This window comes from Petromyzon marinus, chromosome 60 (assembly GCF_048934315.1).
Source record: "Petromyzon marinus isolate PM22_M1 ecotype Great Lakes invasive population chromosome 60, UKy_Petmar_22M1.pri1.0, whole genome shotgun sequence".
Lineage (NCBI taxonomy): Eukaryota > Metazoa > Chordata > Hyperoartia > Petromyzontiformes > Petromyzontidae > Petromyzon > Petromyzon marinus.
This window is the reverse complement of record NC_133726.1, coordinates 5919905-5940679: the sequence shown is the minus strand read 5'-3', so window position 1 is coordinate 5940679 and position 20775 is coordinate 5919905. Positions and strand designations below refer to the sequence as shown.

Below are 20775 nucleotides of genomic sequence, written 5' to 3'. Positions count from 1 at the left end.
TTTTGACGCGAGCCCTGCCCCGCGTCTTTTGTACAGCGCCTTATGATCTCCGGGTGAAAGTCGCTTTTAGAAGTGTAAATTCTGACCGTGTTATCATTATTGTTATTCCCGAACCACAACCATAATTCTGACGATACCCCTTAATCCTAACCCTAATCCGAACTCTAATCCTAACCCTAATCCCGATTCTGAGCGTAATCCTAACCCTAATGGGAACCCGAATCCTAATCCCAACACCTCATCATAACACTTTGTTCTTTCGGTAAAGTCACGTAGGTAAAAAAAAATAAACAAAATAAAATATAATAAATCATCCAGCAGTGGAACAACTGCTGGATTATTTTTTTTCCACCTGAGGACGACCGCTTGTGTTGCAACCGAAACGCCGTGATATTTTTTGCATTCTTTTGTTTTATTTTAATCTACCTACGTGACTTTACCGAAAGAACCAAAGAGTTATGGATTAGTGCAGCCACGAACGCTTCAAACCAAGACCTCATCACAACCTTAATTCTGGCCACAATCATAACCATTATTCTGACGCCGAAACAATCATATCCCGACCCCCCACGGTCAAAATTATTCGGGGTTCAAAATAACCCACGCGGAACAGAGAGCGACGTCCCTACAGCGACGGCCTTCCGTTCCTCCAGAAACCTCGCCACTCCACCGCGCTAAGTGTTTGTGTCTCGAGGTGGCGACCCCCCCAAAAACTCACCCCCGGTTCGTGCGACGCCGTTACTCGCTGCACGCGCCCGATGATTGTTCAGGTCACGTCCTGCGTGACGTGCCCGCCACCCCCACCCCCCCCCCCCCCCCAGGAGCTTGCGCGAATTTCAAATTGAGATGGGGGCATCCGACGGACGCGTCCCGTGTGACATCGGAGCGCCGATTCTCTGGCGCCGGAGTCTGCGCGCGTGGGTTCACATTCACTGCGTGACCGCTCCCCACGCGTGTACGTGCGTGGGGGAGGGTGGGGCATTCGCGTGGTGTATTTGGGTTGGCAACCCACATTTTATTTCAACCGAGTAACCCCCCCCCCCCCTTAGCCTGACCCCAACATGGCTCTGGGAAATAAATGTATGAATAATGAACCACATTGTTTACGATCAATGAGTTTCGAAAGGTCTTTTATATCGTTCTAGGTTGCCATGTGGGTTTACATTTTATCGTAGTTATTTAATATTGAGCGGATTCGGATATGATTAATTCACCAACATCTCTCACGTATTAAATTATTTCACACGTTTATAAATCTCCCCGCGTACCCCCCGGGTGAGACCCACTGGTGCAGCGCTTCGCGCTACGAATCCGGCGTCCCGACTTCGTGATATCCCCGCTCACGATTATCTGAACTTGTTCGGCGCCACACCCCCTCTCCCTCCCCCTAGGTCGACTCAGATTTAAATGAGTACCTAGTGCGGTGTGTAGTAAACATCGCCACGAGGGAGACAAAGGCGGCCGGGGCGTGGTGCTGGCCACCCACCGCCTCGTGTAACCGTGCCGGCCTTCATAGGTGCAAATCGTTAACAGCACTTGCCCCAACAGTCTATTAACGGTTACACGGGGCATCTTTGTCTTTGCGCGTGCTCCACTTGTGACGTAGAGAGCGCCCCTTGTGACGTAGAGAGCGCCCATTTAAAACGACTCCACACTCACGTGGCACCCAACGAACACGTGGCCATAGTCGTTCGCTTCTCAGTCCGCTTGTCCTGGTTGAGGGTCGCGGCGGCAGCAGCGCGTTGGGTCGTGGTGGTCCACACCTCCCTCTCCTTGGCGGCAGACTCCAGCACGACACTACTGCACACTATACACTACTACACTACATTACTATACACTACTACACACTATACATCACTATACACTACACGACTACACACTGTACACAACATTACTTTACACTACACTACTACACACTGTACACTGCATTACTACACACTACACTACTACACACTATACACTACATTACTATACACTACATTACTATACACTACTACACACTATACATTACATTACTATACACTACACTACTACACACTGTACACTGCATTACTACACACTACTACACACTATACACTACATTACTGTACACTACTACACACTATACATTACATTACTCTTACACTACACTACTACGCACTGTACACTACATTACTACACACTACACTACTATACACTACACTATTAAACACTACTATACACTACACTGCACTACTATACACTACACACTACAATACACTATACACTGCACTACACACTACAATACACTATACACTGCACTACTATACACTACACTGCACTACTATACACTACACTACACACTAAAATACACTGCACTACTATACACTACACTACTATACACTACACACTAAAATACACTACACTACGATACACTACACTGCACTATGATACACTACACTATACACTGCACTACTACACACTACACTACTATAGACTACATTGCTATAACTACACTACTAAACACTACTATACACTACACTGCACTTCTATACACTACACTACTATACACTATACACTGCACTACACACTAAAATACACTACACAACGATACACTACACTGCACTACACATTACACTGCTACACACTACATTACTATACACTACACTGTACTACTAAACACTATTGTACACTACACTGCACTACGATACATTACACACTACACTACTATACACTACACTGCTACACATTACACTGCTACACAGACTCTAGCTCTTCCTGGGGGGGGGGGGGGGGGGGGTTTCCCAGACCAGCCGAGTGACACCGGGGGGGTCTTTGCCCAAGTTGCCAACCTCAATTTTTTTATTCCGTAGAACTCAAATGCAGTGCCGGATTATCCCAGCAGCACAAGTAGCTACATATGTAGTAGCTACTACATGTGTAGTAGCAGCTACGGGCCCCGCACTTTCAAGGGCCCCGCGCTAAATGCTTTCAAGCTATCAATTCCGGTATCAGTGAGTCTGCACTTGCTCTATAACTATAGTACTATACTGCCTTCAACTTTTACGAACGACCGGGCGTTTAAGGTTGGCGATTTGTCGCATTATCCGGCCGTATAGCAAATGAAAAAATACAATTACTTTACTATGCAAGTGATAACATTTGTGTGTTTTAATATTTGTGTTTTTATTTTATTTAGGGCCCCTTATTAACAACAAATACTACAGGCCCCGCACGAGCTTCATCCGGCACTGTTCAAGAGGCCATGGTCGAGTGGCATTTTTACAAGCGTGACCCTGGGTTGATCATGAGTCAGCCAGTAGGGGGGGGGGGGGTGGCAATGATTGCTGTTGCTGTATACAAGCCCCCCCCCCCTCTCCCAAACATTGAATGCAATGTTGCGGGCGTTTAATCGAATTTGGCACGTTCGCTCGACACGAGATGCGTTTGGCAATCATCCGGGGCGCGCGCGCGTGGCATGCAACGAGCGAATTTGTCATTTGTTCGGAGGTCCAATTGATCCTGATGGCGGTCGTCTTCAGGAAAAAGGGGTGGTGGTGGGGGGTGGGAAAAGCGCTTGTGTTGCGATCGAAACGTCGTAGTTGTTATTTTCTTTGAACCTATCTACGTGACTTTACCGAAAGACCCAAAATAATACGCCTGAACATCATCGCGGAAACACCGTGGGCATTGCGAAATCCAAAGAGCAGTCGAACCGCGCGCGCGCGCACACACAGGTGGTGCAGCTCTGGGGGTAATAATCATGTAGAGCATCAGTGGCTTCTGGGAACCACGGCAGTTCCTGGCAGCTGCTGTGCGGTGGTTTTACAGCAGTTGGGGGGGGGGGGGGTTGGTGAGCGAATGATCGAACCCTTGCAGCCGATGCGGATTCATTCAATTAGAGGGGGTGATGGGGGGTGGTGGACCATGCGCAGCTCCAGTGGTGAAAGCGTCGCTGCTCAGGCCAAGATTCCGCCTCGAGACTCGGCGAGGGCGAAAGAGGAAGTTCCGTAGTTCCAGAGATGATCAAAAGCACGTTCGGAGTTTTAACAAAAATCATCCTCACACCGTGGAGTAATACAGAAGCTGTGTGTGTGTCTTTTCAAAGTATACCCGTGACGTTTTTGTGTCTCAATACACTGCACTTTTAAACAAAGACTTTCTGCGGCCGTCTGGAACGCTCTCCCTTTCGATGTTCGGAAGCCACTGGGAGCCATGCACTTTCACATCATCCAGATTGAGAAATAATTTATTGAGCACTGCTTTCTGTGTTTAGTTTGTTGTCCTTCTCTCGCACCTTCGATCAGCACGGTTGGCTACGTACGGTGCGAAAGAAGTTCAACGTACACGCATACAAATGACACATCGTGTACATTTATGGGCTTCTTCCAATTCATCTCCGCCCGTGCTTGGTAGGATGGGAATGGTGTCGTTTTGTATTTGTTTGTGTCTGCGTGATGTTTACCTTTCTTGTACTTTGCACTACGATCGTGTTATTGAACTGTTTGTTGTTGTAACGTTCTTACTCCGTGCCCCTACTGCACCATCTGTGAAAAAAAAGCTTTACAGCTCATCGGATTCCTCCAGTTTAAATACAGATTCTGATTTTGATTCTGATATTTACTCGAGAACTTTGCATTGGATTCTCCTGCCAGTCGCATCGAGATATTCCAGGGCTTCTTGTGACTATTATTCGATTCCGAGTCAAAACATATTCCACCCCCTCGTCTTGTCATCACATGTCCAAGATAACGAACTTTTCCTTTCTCCAATTATTCTCAGTCATCGCCTTGTTGTGTAACAACTATCGTTTTTAATTATTAACAAAAAGGAACGGATAATATAACACACTGTAACATGATAACAGATGTGATGTTGATAGCTTCAAAAAGTCCAAGAGTCTCCCACTTGTTCGCTATCGTTGTCAACGCGTGGCCTGGAATCTTCTTCACGTGGTCTCCAGAGCCTGGAGGGAGCGCAATTCTGGTGGTATTGTTGCAAAATTCTCAGAAGTGTGAACATGTTTTATTGAAGTACCCTGTATATATTCACGTCACTCATCTTGTCTGTACATTAAATGTTTAACGTCATTCTTCTTTAAAAAAAAAAACCTCACGTTTGGTGTCTCGTTGAAGGTGATTGTACATGTATGTATGTAATTGTACATGTAATTGTACATGTATGTAAAAAGGCTTGTCGATGATTTGGCACGTATGCTAAAGGGCAACCATGGCCGAGTCGCGGTTCGCCCGACTCCACGTGGTCGTCAGCGTTTCTCTTCATCAATGACGGGGGGGGGGGGGGGGGGCAGGCGAGGTCAATCCGAATTACCGAATCCCTATTCGGTTGACCAAATTTAAAAGAACCACGTAACCCAAAGAGCCACTTGCATTTATAAAACGACTCAGAAAACCCCACATTGGTTTTTGCTTGTTGAAAAAAAAAGGCGCGTGACTTACCGCGCGCGTAGCCAGCACGCTACCACACACACACACAAAGCCAAGAGTCGTGTCAACGTGGATCCACGCCTGAACGATCGCCTTCGCAACTTGGTAGCACGCAACAGTCGCTTACACGTGCACGTCTCCGCAACTGGTTGGAGCAGTGAGGCAACCCCCGGGGAGCTGAAGATGGTTTTCTGGAGGGGGGGGGGGGCTTCTCGCCGTGTCGGGGCGAGGTGACATCACGAAGGGGTTGTTGGGTTCAGCCAGAAGGCGCCTTTTTATTTCCATCTCAAACGCGCGCCTTAAAGCGTCAACAGGCCACCCCGCAAAAGGGGGGGGGGGGCTGATCCAGCCCACTGATAGAGAGCAACGGAGAGATATACAGAGACACACACGGATAGACACACGGAGGGCTCTTCGAGCTGCCCCACCCCCGTGATAGGATCGAACTGGATGAATAGTTAAGGCGTTTTCCAGTTGGCTTCCGACGCTGCTCAAAACCGTGCGAGTGCCAACGTCAGCGAGCGGTGGAGATTGGCAAAGCCGCACAAACGTGGAGACGACCGGGTCCGTACGGCACCGCCGACTGGGGGGAGGAGCTGGCAACGTGGGCTCGGTGGGGTCGAGAGACCCCGAGGCGGCATCGCCGAGACCCCGTTGGGGGGGTTCGACCCCGGGGTTCGACCCCGGGTTACAGCCGCCGCCCCGGCATTAAAGCAGGATCCCCCCTTCCTCAAGGGAGCAAAGTGATGATGGTCTCAGCCCCGGTAAGTAGACAAAAAAAACAAACAAATCCACCACGTTAAATTTGGTTTTCATTTAATTCGGCAAATTATAAATCTGAGAATTAAACATTTCGGTTAGACTTGGCATGCGACGACGTACTCTTTTCGTGGCATTAACACAAAAAACCCGCGTGGCCCCACAACCACCCCCCCCCCCTCGTGTGGATAAGCGAGGCGACTTGCTTCCGAAGTAGTTCTCTTAGGTCAACTTCCGTCGGTGCGGTTCTCTTGACGCAGAGGGCGGTCCGCATTACAGCGGCAGACAGGGTCCTTAAGGAAATTCATCTCACGACGCCACGCTGATCGCCCAAATCGGAATTAAAATTGGAGGCCTCCCCCCCTCCCCCCCCACAAAATCACCGCTCACGGAACGCGGCGTTGCAGGTCAATGCACACATCTTGCCTTTAGCGCTCGACAGAGACTTGAACATCGAGAGCCGTTACAAACAAAAACAATGGAACTGGAACACGCCTTAAATGAGCCAGCACAGCCCGCCGATGACAACAAAGAGGGGGATCGACAATTATGAACACATTTACAAAGGGGGGGGGGGGGGCGAGGCTCCCCCTGATGGACGCTGATGTCCCCAGAAAAAAATAAAATGTGGAACACTGGGGGACACCCGTGGCAGCCACACTGCGGCGTGGACTGAGCCCACCAACCACCCTCCCCGTGTCTCCCCCCCCCCTCCCACCCGAGAGGTTCACCCCGGTAACCCCCGATCGCAATTTGACCAAAAGGTCTGGTGACTAAAATGGGGCTCTCGGTCTGAGTTAGGGGGCTCGTAGGGGGCTCGTAGGGGGCTCGGGTTGCTAAAGGCGAGTTCAGTGGCGGGAGGGGATGCTTTTCTTTCTAAGGCGTTTAATACGACACGTGACCCCAAGCTACGACTACAAGCCTCAAACTGACCTCACGTCCAGTTGTAATGCGTTAGTCACGGCTCTAAACCCGGATGGATTTAAGCCTGGGTTAGGGATCAAGTACGAGACTACAGTCATAGCCCTAAACCAGTTGAGCCAACAGTTGGACTGGGTCAAAATCGGGAGCGGGGAGGCCTTAAACCTGGGTTAGACGAGTGTTGAACTGGGTCGGAGTTAAGAGTCACGGCTAAAAACATTCCCTAGATACCAAATTTCGTGTCGAGATGGACTGGATTTGGGTTGTGGGCAATTGATACCAACTTTATCAGGCTGTGGGGACTGTGACCATGGCCCTAAAGTGGGTTTACCACTGTGTTTGGGGTTTTTTGTTTGTTTGTTTGTTAAAACGTCTCGAGAGTTTGGCCTGTGAAGTGCTCGGGGGACCGAGGTGGATTCGAGATGGGCGATGGAACGAGGTGGGTTGGGAGTCTCTCGTGGGCGCAGGGAGGGAATCTGGTGGACTCGCCACACGCAGCGCAGCCGTTTCATAACAAGAGAGCGAGAGAAAGCGAGATTGTACAATTCATCAATGACAGAGAATCATAAATTGATCGCAGAAACATAACTCCAAATGGCTCCGTAAAAAAAGCAATCCTTACAAAGCATCATCGGGATTCCCTCCTCGGCGGGGGGCTTTTCCAATTTGCGAAATGTAATCAACTGTAACATTATTCAACAAAAATAACAAAACCGGGGGAGGGGGGGGGGCTTTAAAACAAAACAACACGAAAAGACACCAAAACATTTTGGAGCAGGCGGCCAATTCCACAGCGAGGGAATTAAGTTGGGGCAGCTCACACACGAATCGTCCCACCACGCCCACCCACCTACATCCCTCCATCACCCAGAAGCATCTCTCCGTGAGGAATTATTCAGGCTCCTCTTCAGCCGGGGGTCGCCCCCCCCCCCATCTCTCCCGCGTGGTCCACAGGAAGCGGGCGAAACCAGTCCGTTCCTTCTCCACTGCCGGTCACAATGAAGACCCAGGGAGCACCAAGCGGACCAGCCTCTCTATCCCGCGAGCTGCCGAGGTGCCAACGAGCGTCGGGTGTGGGTTAAGGGGACGCCAAAAGAATGGGATTTTGGGGGGGGGGGGGTACAAAAACAATGTCCAGGATTGCGCCTCTCGGCAGCGTCACTAGACGCTGTCACGGGGGGGGGGTGACCATCGCCGTGGGGTGTTCAAAACGTGACTACTGCTGCACTGCACCGATCAACGGCGCCGGCTGAACACCACGTGGCACGGCAAGGGGGGGGGGGATAAGAGTGGGATGGGGGAATTCGTCAACATCGTAACGATCGCAGACGCTGTAGCACTGTCGTTATATAATAATGGGTGAATTCACGCAGCTGCGCTGTTGCACGCGCGGCCTCGACGAGGCCGGGGTCGAGGAGCCGGGGGGTTGCTCGCTCGGCCGGCAGCGCCGCGCGGCTTCGAGGTCACGATTTGGCGCCACCACCACCACCCCCCCCCCCCGGTAATACTTTCTGAACTCGGGATCGACCAACAATTAAACCCGCTTCACGAGGGGGCTTGGCGCGCCACCACCCCCCCTGCCACCCAGGGCCGGCTCGAGGGTTGACGGCTCGCGCAGGGACGGGGGTCGCAGTGGGTGGAAGGCCTCTTCACCCACCCCCTCACCATCCGCCACCACCCACCGAAGCAGGAGGAGGTCAAGGTTTATAGATTTAACAAACGCGTCAACCCCGCCGCCTTCTTTCCGACCGCCCGAACCGATTTCCCCGAGTTCAAAACCCCCACGTGCCCAGGGTGAGTTCCAATGGCAACTAACCTAGCAGAGGGAGAAGGTGCGGGCAGCTCTGACACGCGCTCTCTCCCCCTTACAGCACGCACCCTTGCCACTCACTACCAGTACAGGGGACAAAGATCGCCCGTACATAGCCTTAGAGCTCCAAGTGCTATTGGCCAGTACATACGAAAGGCCGGGGGGGGGGGGCAGAAGCACGAGGTGGTGGCTGTGTACTGAACAATGCCCCGGCCGCCTTTGTCTCCCCAATTTGCTGATGTTTTACACAGCACGCCAGCGACGAATTAACGGGCGAGTCTTACCGACCGGCAGAGTCGGCACCGATTTGGATGTCGCTCGCCACTGCACCCCACATTCCGCTTATTGATGCACGCACCCACACCATGAGCCACTCTCGCTTTCACACTCTCATTCTTTGACCAGCGGTAATGCCTCGTGCTCGGAGAGCCAAACTAAGGCACCCTTTTTGTTTGTTTAACAGAACGGCGAAGAACGAAGAGCGCGGCGGCGAGTCGGGGGGGGGGGGGGGTGGTGGAAATGCCGGAGAACACCAGGGACCTCACACGCCCGAGCCCACACCTCCCCTCCCCGATCGTAAGGGGGGGGGGGGAAACAATTCCTTTGGATCTGTCAACACGGGGCCAGCCGTGGTCAGTCTTCCAAGGCCGCAGCCACCGATGCCAACAGCCGCCAATTCGCCACAGAAGCGACGGCGATGCCACCACGGTGGCAGTGCCAGGGGCAAGGCGAGGGCTCCCGAGGCCACGTGGAGGTGTCGAAGGCTCGCTGGCCGTCAGGGAGGTCACGGGGACAGCCGACAGAGGGTGCCCATGGGTTGACCGACTGAGATGACTGATCGGCGCCCACGATTACCGACAAACCCCCCCCCCCCACCATCGTGGCTTCGTCTAATCTCGACCTGCGAATCTGGGCACGTTCCCACGACACGTTGAGCAACGCCGGAGATGCCAAATCGTTTGGTGGGGTGGGGGAAAAGAAGCGGGGAACGCGACATCCGATGAGACGCAGCTCAAACACAGAGCGAGTGCAGCCCCCCCCCCAACCCGTCACCACCACACCAGCCAGCACCCCCGCTCCCACGGCTCCCACCCACCTCTCCACCACACCACCTGCTCAATGACACCACGAGCGAGGAGGCCCAATCGCACGCGTAAACATGTTTACATACCTGGCAGCCGACCCGTTTATCACAGAGCGGCGGCGCAAACGCCGTCCGCGGCACGCGGGGAAACCGCCTGACAACACAACCGGCGAACGGCGTCAGAAACCCCGAGACCGGTCGCGGAGCGGCAAGATGATGGTCGAGGGGCCCCCGAGCGGCGGGCCGCGACGCCCCCGGCCGTCACGTGCGGGACTCCAGGGAGGAGGAGGGGGGGGGGCGCTGCTCTTCCATCATTGCGGTAATCGACCGAACAAAATAAAATCGGCCGCATACGCTCGTCCCAAAATTCTATTCCGCCACGCGTTTGTTTGTTTTTTTTACTACGCGCAGGAAACCGCGTCCCTGCGCGACGCTCACCGTGCGGCGGAGGGCCAGGGACCCTGTCGAAGACTTCGTCAGCGGACAAACTCAACGGTCCGGCGCCTTTTCGGCGATTCGCAAAGCCCGCACGTTAAATCGGCGCAGAGGGGATTTCACCGCCAAGTTTGCGTTACCACCTGCCGTGACTTTCCTTCCCACGCCAGCGCCCCCCCCCCACACCCCCGATTTGATCCCGACTTGACATTTTGTGAAAAAAAAAGCTTCGTTCAGCTCATCGGATTCTCATAGTCCAAATCAAGATTTTGATTGTGAAAAAAATAAAACCACGCAGAGCCGCAGCCTCCGTCGCCGTACAAAGCAGCAGAGGCCGCCGGCTCTCGTGCCGTCCGAATGTTCGAACCTGAACCACCTCGGTGGTGGTGAGCTAGAATCCCGGTGTGGGTGGCCACGCCGATTCCAATTCTCACGCCGGTGCCGGAGGGAGCGCGCCGGGTGCCGACCGCAAGCAGCATATCCAGCACCGTTTAAACACGCATTTTTTTTGTTAAAAAGGGATGCTCTCCAGCCTAAATGTGGCGGTAAAAGTACAAGCGAGGTTTGATTCGGGACCAGTGGTGGTTGTGGTGGAGGGCAGTCGTGATGCTATGGGAAAACCACAGGGGGCCTCTACCCACCCCCCCCCCATGATGAACTTAAGTGACCCCCTACCCACCGTCGCCTGCGTGTCCCCTCCCCAATCGGAGGCATCCCGCTCCGAGTCCATGGGCCACACAGCAGACATTGGTACCAACTGAGGTCGCAAACGACGTTTTGCGAGGCCAATTTATTTATACGGCGGCCAAAGCTTCAATTATTGGATGACCCCACTCGATTCACGTGGTTGTCACGTAACTCGCCGTCATTGGCAACACGCAGAGGTTACAATTTGCCAAGTGACGCCCACCACGGGCGGTAGCGACAAGTTCGAGACCCGATATCTGGGGTCACGGACGAGCTGGGTGGCGGCTGGGGACGCGCACCTGAGCTCTCACCACGGCCAACGCCGCTGGCGCTGCCCACGCCTCGCCACCGATCCCCCTTCCCTTCTGCCAGACCCCGCCAGCGGCTGGCACAGTCGACGCCCGAGCACAGTGCTTAGGTCTCAAGTGACCCGTATTGTCGTACGGGTGTGGGTATTCTAGGTAGCGTGAACATCCCCTGCTGCATCGGGGCCTTTTCCGTGCCGGTCACGGTGGTGGGGAGTGGGCAGTCACAATCACCGTACTTCTTCACCACCCTGGTCAGTGCGGGCTGGTGAAGGGCAGGGGACAGCATAGACTCGACAGCACAGAAGTACAGTACAACAACGGATCGTGGCCTCATCACCCACTGCCGCCACAATGCATCCATCCACGCGGATGCGAGGGGCGAAGGGGTGGCGAGGGTGACGGAGAGGGGTTGCGGAGGTCGTGAGGGTGGCGACAAGGGTGGCGGGGGGTGGCGAGGGTGGAGAAGTTTGCGAAGTTTGCGGAGGTAGCGAGGGGTGGCGGCAAGGGCGGCGAGGGCGGAAGAGCGAGACGCGCCGCGTGAAATCTCGCGGCGCGGTCCACGGCGTCGTCCCCGTCCCCGGCGAGGCGGGCGGTGGACGTCGGTGGAGAGCGGGGCGGCACCCGGCATGGGTGGGCGACTCTCTCGCAGGAGGCGCAAGGTCACCTCCGAGCCGCGGGCACCGGAACACGGCAGGGCGGTCCTGCTAATCTCTTGAGGGTTTTGTACACTTTGTAAATGTATATAGAAGTAATATGATTTCCGCTTTGCGTGTGGGGTGTTTTTTTTTCCATCAATTATTTTATAATGCACACGTTTTTTCTTGCTGCTACTGCTGCTCTGACCGTTGTTTCACTTGTATTCGTCACTGTAATTATTTATATATATGCGCGCACACACGCACTCGCACTCACACACGTACATATATATATTTTTTTGATTCAAACTTTGTAAAAGATGTGGAAAAAAAATATGCAAAAGAAAAAAATAAAATACGTAATAACGGGAATGCAGAACGTAACGCGGCCCAGGCCTCGTGGAGGTGGAGGGTGGGGGCGGACGGCTCGGGTTGGGTGGTGTGCGCACCGTAGTGGGGTGGAGGGGGGCTCGTGGGGGGCTCGCGGTGGGGGGGGGGGGGGGAACGGGTCCTGTGTGTGGGGGGGCCCCCCCCCTTCCTCGCCCAGGCGCCTGCGCCCTCCTCCTGAGTCGGCCTGCGCTGGCACTTCGTCCTCACGTCACATGAACTGCATCTGCGGCACAAGCGGAACGGGAGAGAACGTGTCGCTCACCGTCACAGCTCGCCAGCCCCGCTCGCCCGCTCTGTCACTCACCCAAGTACGGACTCGCCATCACAATCGCGCACTCGTTAATTTCCTTGTTCAGTAACTCAGCTGTTCAAGACCCCCCTTCTCGATCACTCTCACCCACTCGTCCCATACTTAACTCCCTTGCTCACTCTCTCACTCAACCATCGACTAACCAACCCCAAGGTTACTGTGATTCAAGTACCCTTTGACAATTATTATTATTAAATATAAAACTATGATTAATATTATTTGGGGAATTTCACTGACATGTCACAAAGTCACAATTCAGGGCAGGGCCATTCTGAAAATGCATTTTGAAACTCAATGAGGCTCTCGGATAGACAGATAAAGAGAATTATTAAAAGCATTATTATCGTGAAAAACATCACAAGCTAAGGTTAGGGAGGATGGGTGAGATGAGGTCAGAATCCCTGCCAACACAACACCAACAACAGGGCACATCCGAGGGCAGTGCAGATGGGAAACACCACTACCACCACCACCATCGCCACCACCACTGCCGACGACGATATCACCGCATGGAATAATCAATTAACAGGACAGCAAGGCTTACCAGGGGAAAATAGGTTAATCAGTAAACCCCCAACATGGGGACCCCACACCTAGAGGACGAAAACTCTTACTGGGTATGTCTGTGCAGTTGTGCTGTACGGACTCTCAGCTGTATTTTGGGTTGTTACCACAAGGTGCTAGTTCCCCCTACTTCATTCAATTCCCAAAGAAGCTTCACAGCAGCTGGAGCGAAGAAGAAAAAGAAGCAGGACATCGTGCCAAACAACTTACTCGCGCGGCACAACCCAAAAGCACACACAAGAGTTTTGGCGCAAGTGCTGTTAGCGAGCACCTATCTTATCTGATTTTATATTTATAGAGCACCTTAGCCCGGCGGCACACGAGGGGGGATGGGTGGTCACAGCACCACGGCCCGGCTGCCTTTGCCTCCGTAGCATCGATATTTACGCACTGCTCCAGGTACTCATTTGAGGCCGAGTCAAGCTAGGGGAGGCCCAGGACCGGTTCCGATAATCGTCAATGGGTGTTGGTGGCCGTGGGCGGGATTTGAACTCGGGTCGCCGGGTTCGTAGGCTCAGCTCGCCAAGCGCCACGCGCTAACGCTCCTCCCGAGACAGACAGACACGCACGCACACAACACAGCTTGGCACTTCAAGGACAGCGCCCGCTGCCAACCGACGATCGTGGGGGTCTCCCGACGGCTGTCGTTAACCAGGGTCGCCGCGATGTAGTTTTTCACAACGTCGACGTTCACGGTACGACGATGGTGAAATCCGGTGTCTATAACTTGTGTACTCGCAGCTCGCACAATTAGCGCATTGTGCTTTTGCCGTGCTTCCGGTACGAATAAGGACGGCGTAAAAGTTATTCGACTTGCAACGCAAGCCCGCTACGAGAGCCTGCGAGCCAGTTTTGCTGGCTGGGGTGGGCAAGCGCAAGGTGGTGATACCCCCCCCCCCAACTCCTTCCCCCCCCCCCCCCCCCACTCCGACCAGCCTGGCCATCTTTCCCGTGCAAATGCGAAGGGCGGCGCGAGTTAATTTTAAACGTGATTGAAAGGCGATACAAATGTCAATGAACATAGAAAGGAAATCGGAAAACGAGGTTCACACGATACGGTGATGCTTCTGCCAAACGGACGATACGATCACCGGGGGAGGCTCGTCTCGTGCGGTACACCGCCACATCGCCGCCGTATCGCGGGCAGCCCCTTGGGAATATTTTATGCTCAATATTAATAAAAAAATTGCAACGACAAATCATGACGTTACAAAATGTTGTGCCGGCAATTCTTAACAGCAGCGAGGCGCGTCGTGCCAACTCTATGAATCGGAATCTTTATTTACACTTCAGGAGGAATCCGAGGAGCTGTAAAGCTCTTTTATCACAGATGTCCATTGAGGGGCATGGGGACAGAATGTTACAGCAATACAATGAGCATGGAGACCTCCATTCCAGCCCCCCCCCACTCTCTCCACCTGAGACCCACAGTGGTTCAGGCAATATATAGACGATAACCCTCCCCCTTTTAAAGGCTCTTATCTCTAACCATTATTCACCGATTTCGGGCAATAAGTGGAAAGCACACTTAGAGTTTAATTATTTAGCAGATAATTAATCCTTGCTAACAGATGGTCAGCTCTGCTGGGGTTACAGACCTTCCTGTCATCGCTACATTTCTTGTTGGCCGAAACTCTTTTCTTAAGAGGTCAAGGCTCTGTTTTAATAGAGGCTGGTGAAATACTGGGGGAGTTGATAAACCATTTCGAGTCTTAATTGATTGTTCACGCTTATGGTGGCTTTCAGACCACATCCATTATTTTCGTCTCCCCCCTCCTCTTTTCCGAACATAGATGGACTCGTCCATCTGAATAACTGCCAAATCGCTCTCCGTGGTGCTAACGTTAAAAAAAACGCCACTTTTTAAAAATTTTCTTGCTGTGGTTTTCCAACCTGATGATGATTGCTTCTTGTGTTGCAGTCGAAACGTCGTGAGGATTTTATTGTTTTATATTTTTATTATATTGTTTCCCTTCTACGTGACTTTACCGAAAGAACCAAGAATACTGGGGGAGTGTTTAGAAAACAGCTTTGTAAACTTTATATTTCTTTATTTTACCAGGTAAGGCCCACTGAGCTATGCAGCGCTTATTCAGAAGCAACCTGGCCACAAATGATAGCTCAACTTAGTGGCTGATCATGTAAAAAATTTATAGCGATTGAATAACTCTGAAAGCATGTTTATGAATGCAAAGATAAAAACCGGAGGACCTGGAGAAAAACCCACGTGACCACAGGGAGAGAGACACGTGCAAACTACAAATATACAACAGGCGTCAGGGTCGGGTTCAAACCCACGACCTCCTGTATACCGGGCGAGGTAGTTAACATCTCCTAGCTACCGTGGCGCCCAGCTGCAGATGATGGGATTAAGGCCCCAATCTGGATCCTCAAACATTGAGAATAAACTCTGTTGCTACGGAGGCTGAGGAGAGCTTCCAGGATGGACCATTCCCGAGCGCCACTTTCATCGTGCATTTGAAACTTATTAATGCTTTGCAGCTAAGAAGCTCTCTGTGCATCAGCGTGTAATTGCGAGGGGGGAGACGTAATTAGCTGTCGTGAAGACGCTCGAATATGAACAAAACTTTAATCCCAATTTGCATTGCTATTCGGGACTTAACCAATAGAAGACGCAGCCACATTTATCAAAGGACCGTCCACAATTTGGCGACTAAAAACCCAGCGACGAATAGGGAGTGACGAAACCGGCACCTCCCCCTTCCTCCACAGTGCAGAGGTCATCGTGTGTGCCGCTATGCCGTGACGCCACACGCCCCACCGTGACATCGTCTCGTTGAAACGTTCACGTTGTCAGAATCTTTGTTTCTCCCGGAGAAATCCGATGAGCTATGAAGCTCTCTTGCACAGCTGTCCGGTAGTTTCACAGATTTCCAGTAATTATCGCCGACTAAATGCTTACGAGGAGGACATGCGGGGGTCCTGATTTTTCTTCCGTGGTCTGTCAATAATGCCGGCTTCGAACTCGTGTGCAAGCGTGCGCCTGCCATCTAACGTCCGTCCGGCCTGTCGCCTCGCGTGCGCGTACGGCCATGGGCAGCCGCCGTACGCCAGCAGCCGGAATTGTGGCGGGCACGAACGTAGCCACCGTGTCTGTCAAGAGGAGAAACCCGGGGGGGGGGGCACGTCGGCCGAGGGCCCCCGACATCTGGCGGTGTTTGTTTCCGCGAGTGTGCAACGTGTTTGCGCTCGTGAGATCTCCGGCAAAAAAAATAACAACCAGGGGCCCCGGGTGGGCAAAGTGTTTGTGCTAGGCACACAGCACATACACAGGAGGGCGGGCGGTAGGGGGGGGGTTAATATTTGGATGTGGGTGGTCAGTGACGGGCAATGGGGTGAGTAACGCCCGCAGCCGGGTCAAAGATGCGAGGGTGGCAGTCACGCACGATGGCAGTCACGCACGTGTACAGAGGGGGAGAGACACAGAGGGGGAGAGACACAGAGGGGGAGAGACACAGAGGGGGAGAGACACAGAGAGAGGAGACAATGGGAGAGAGGGGGCAGTCATAGCCAGAGAGAGGTCAGTCGCACAAACAAGAGAGAGCGGGGGCAGTGACAGAGTGGGCCAGTCGTGCCGTTGGGCAAGGGCAGCTGGGCAAGTGGCGTCCAGCACCAGCAGCAGTGTGGGAGGCCGCCCATACCTGTGGCGAGGGCTCGTTATAAGAAATCCTGGACGGAGAGGCCTGAGGAGGACGAGGATGAGGGGGGGGGCTCCCGTGCGGGGGGCTGCTGGGGGTGGCACAGAGACGTCTGGGACAGGGAGACAGGAAACTACGCGGCGGAGCGACACGGGGTCGCGGGGAAAGGGCAGGGACGAGAGGGGGTGGGGGGAAAGGAAAGGAAGGATGGAGCAGCGCCTGGCAACGGATGGCGGGGCAGCACGGGCCAAGGCGGCAAAGGGCAGGCGGAGATTGGAGAGGGAAGGAAAAGGCGGGGGTAGAGAAAGGCAGGGCAGGGCGAGGTGAGGCGAAGAAACGGTGAGGTGCGGATGAGGAGTGGGCGTGGGCGCGCGTGCGAGCGAGCGTGTCAAACGAGATAAACGCCGTGCAGGGCGGGGAGGCGGCGAGACAGGTGGAGGACGAGGGCAGAAGTTGTAAAAATAAAAAAAAGTAAAAGCGTGCAAATCGATGGATAGGCGAGAGGTGAGCACGGCACACACGTCCAGGATGGGGAGAGACAGAGAGAGCGAGATGTAGTGAGGGCAGTTCCAGCGAGACTAATTTTTCGCAAGCAACCCTGTAAACGCGTGCACGCACGGACACGCACGCGGTACAAAGACCCAGACGGACAAATGGCGGTTCCCAATAACAAGCAGCAAAAATTGATCCACTTAAATAACAAAAACATTTTCAAGCTCCTCCTCCTCCATGACCGCATGTAAAATATATTATTCTTTCATCCGTGGAAAGCGCAGTGCAAGTGGGTGGAAATGTTGGTGAACAAATGTGTTGCCACGTCCTATATACGTATCAAATTATTATTCTGAGTTGTAAATATTTGCCCAACCGAAAAAAAAAAACATCCCCCCCCTTATTTATGGATATTGGTTGTGAAATGCCAAGGTGTGTGAATTAAGACAGCTTTCTTTCAGGGCGTATATTTTTTTGTAATCGAGGAAAACATCTCCCCCACCTTTAATTAAAAAAAAGATTGCATTTATTTGAACAAATAGCCACAAACTGGAGACTCGGTATGCGTGCAGCTCGAGTGAGCTGCGGAAGCTAGGAGATGTTAGCTACCACGCCTGGTACGCAGGAAGGCACGGGTTCAATCCCGACCCTGACGCCTGCTGTATATTTGGAGCTTGCGTCTCTCCATCATCATCACGGTGGCTAGGAGATGTTAGCTACCACGCCTGGTACGCAGGAAGGCACGGGTTCAATCCCGACCCTGACGCCTGCTGTATATTTGGAGTTTGCGTCTCTCTCTCTCTCTCATCATCACGGTGGCTAGGAGATGTTTACTACCTCGCCTGGTACCCACGAAGTCGCGGGTTCAATCCCGACCCTGACGCCTGCTGTATATTTGGAGCTTGCGTCTCTCCATCATCATCACGGTGGCTTGGAGATGTTAGCTAACTCGTCTGGTACGCAGGGAGTCTCGGGTTCAATCCCGACTCGGACGCCTGCTGTATATTTGGAGCTTGCGTCTCTCTCTCTCTCATCATCACGGTGGCTAGGAGATGTTAGCTACCACGCCTGGTACGCAGGAAGGCACGGGTTCAATCCCGACCCTGACGCCTGCTGTATATTTGGAGTTTGCGTCTCTCTCTCTCTCTCATCATCACGGTGGCTAGGAGATGTTTACTACCTCGCCTGGTACTCACGAAGTCGCGGGTTCAATCCCGACCCTGACGCCTGCTGTATATTTGGAGCTTGCGTCTCTCCATCATCATCACGGTGGCTTGGAGATGTTAGCTAACTCGTCTGGTACGCAGGAAGTCTCGGGTTCAATCCCGACTCGGACGCCTGCTGTATATTTGGAGCTTGCGTCTCTCTCTCTCTCTCATCATCACGGTGGCTAGGAGATGTTAACTACCACGCCTGGTACGCACGAAGTCACGGGTTCAATCCCGACCCTAACGCCTGCTGTATATTTGGAGTTTGCGTCTCTCTCATCATCATCACGGTGGCTTGGAGATGTTAGCTAACTCGTCTGGTACGCACGAAGTCACGGGTTCAATCCCGACCCTGACGCCTGCTGTATATTTGGAGCTTGCGTCTCTCCATCATCATCACGGTGGCTTGGAGATGTTAGCTAACTCGTCTGGTACGCAGGAAGTCTCGGGTTCAATCCCGACTCGGACGCCTGCTGTATATTTGGAGTTTGCGTCTCTCTCATCATCATCACAGTGGCTTGGAGATGTTAGCTACCTCGCCTGGTACGCAGGAAGTCGCGGGTTCAATCCCGACTCGGACGCCTGCTGTATATTTGGAGCTTGCGTCTCTCCCATCATCATCACGGTGGCTTGGAGATGTTAGCTACCTCGCCTGGTACGCAGGAAGTCGCGGGTTCAATCCCGACTCGGACGCCTGCTGTATCTTTCGAGTTTGCGTCTCGCTCTCATCATCATCATCACGGTGGCTAGGAGATGTTAGCTACCTACGCCTGGCACGCAGGAGGACGCGGGTTCGATCCCGGCGCCTGTATATTTGGAGTTTGTGTGTCTCTCTCCCCGTGGTCGCGTGGATTTTCCACCGGGTCCTCCTGTTTTTCCCTCCACATTTAGAACCAACACGCCTTCAGGGTATTTGGCTGCAAATACATTTCGACGTGATAAGCAACTTTGTTGCGCGGTCGTTTGTGATCGCCAGGTCGCTCCTCAAAAAAACAGCTATGCAGCTCAGTGGCCCTTTTCCCTGGCAAAATGAAAAGTTTCGAGTCTATAGCCAGCGGCGCAAGCCAAAAATCAAACTGCGCTGACCGTGCAGATTACGACGCGTGCCAACGATTCCATGGGGATTCAAACGTTCCGCGAGCGTGAAAAACCTCCGCTCACAAGGTGACGCCACGACGTTTCGAGACGCAGACCCCCCCCCCCGCCACCGCTCCGCACGGCGAGCTGTAAGCCGCAGCAATATTCCGGTGCGTGGTCTTCGCCCGTTCATGCGACCAACGCTGCCAGAGTCGGGCAAGCCGGTCCCGCCGCATCCATCGCCGCGTTACGGATGATGTCGTGTACCACTCGGCGACGACCAGTTGCCACTGCCAGCGCACGCGGAATGCCAACAACCCGCTGGAGTCGGATTGCGGAATAGTTCTCGTTTGTTGTTGGCACCATGGGGGAAAAGATTGACATCGCGCGCGGAGATGACTTTTAATATAATATTTACTGGTGAGATTCTTGCTTTTTTTTTCATCGAGAAAGCTTCAAATGCGCCACTTCGTTGAGCTGTCATTTGTGGCCAGGTCGCTTCTGAAAGGGAGCTAAATAGCTTGGTGGCTTTTACCCTGGCAAAATCAGAAGTTAGGTTTAGGTGTATTTATTTTTAGTGATGAGCTTACCTTTTTCCCCCATGCTTTGCACTCTGATCCTTCTTTGCGTATTGTTTGTTGTTGTAACTTTCTGACCCTTCCCTGCTGGACATTACAATGCGAAAAAGAAGCCCGTCGGATTTCTCCGGGATAAATAAAGATTCTGATTCTGATCCTGGGGCGGACAAAGTCCTCACAAAGGTGAGAGCTATTTCAACATTTTCGGGGGTGCATCTTTCTTTATGGCCGCACCCTGTGGGTGTGTGCCCTTGCGAGTGGAGCACTGACGCTGGGGCCAGACCACAGACTTAAAGATCAAATTTTGGCCGACCATTGAACAAAGACGGTGGTCACGGCATCATCATCGCGCGGCGCTTTAAGGTGCGCTTCTGCGGCCGTCTGGAACGCTCTTCCTTAGGAAGCCACTGGGAGCTACGCACTTTTAAATCTAGATTGACAAACTCATTTCTG

The 20775-nt window shown here is 52.9% G+C and overlaps 1 protein-coding gene across 7 annotated transcripts in view; it reads right to left on the bottom strand.

Moving 5' to 3' along the window:
• Positions 1–6204: 6204 nt before the first annotated feature.
• LOC116955548 (phosphatidylinositol-binding clathrin assembly protein) overlaps positions 6205–20775 on the bottom strand; it is a 77851-nt gene continuing 63280 nt past the window's right edge. For 2 of the 7 annotated variants that reach the window (XM_076053300.1, XM_076053298.1), the window contains one exon: positions 16613–17100. In XM_076053300.1, coding sequence (XP_075909415.1) covers positions 16987–17100 — 114 coding nt within the window. In that variant the 3' untranslated portion in view covers positions 16613–16986. Of the gene's footprint in view, positions 12658–16605; positions 17101–20775 lie in introns of those variants that run through there. The other 5 variants (XM_032976687.2, XM_076053297.1, XM_076053301.1 and 2 more) reach the window with 5 other exon arrangements.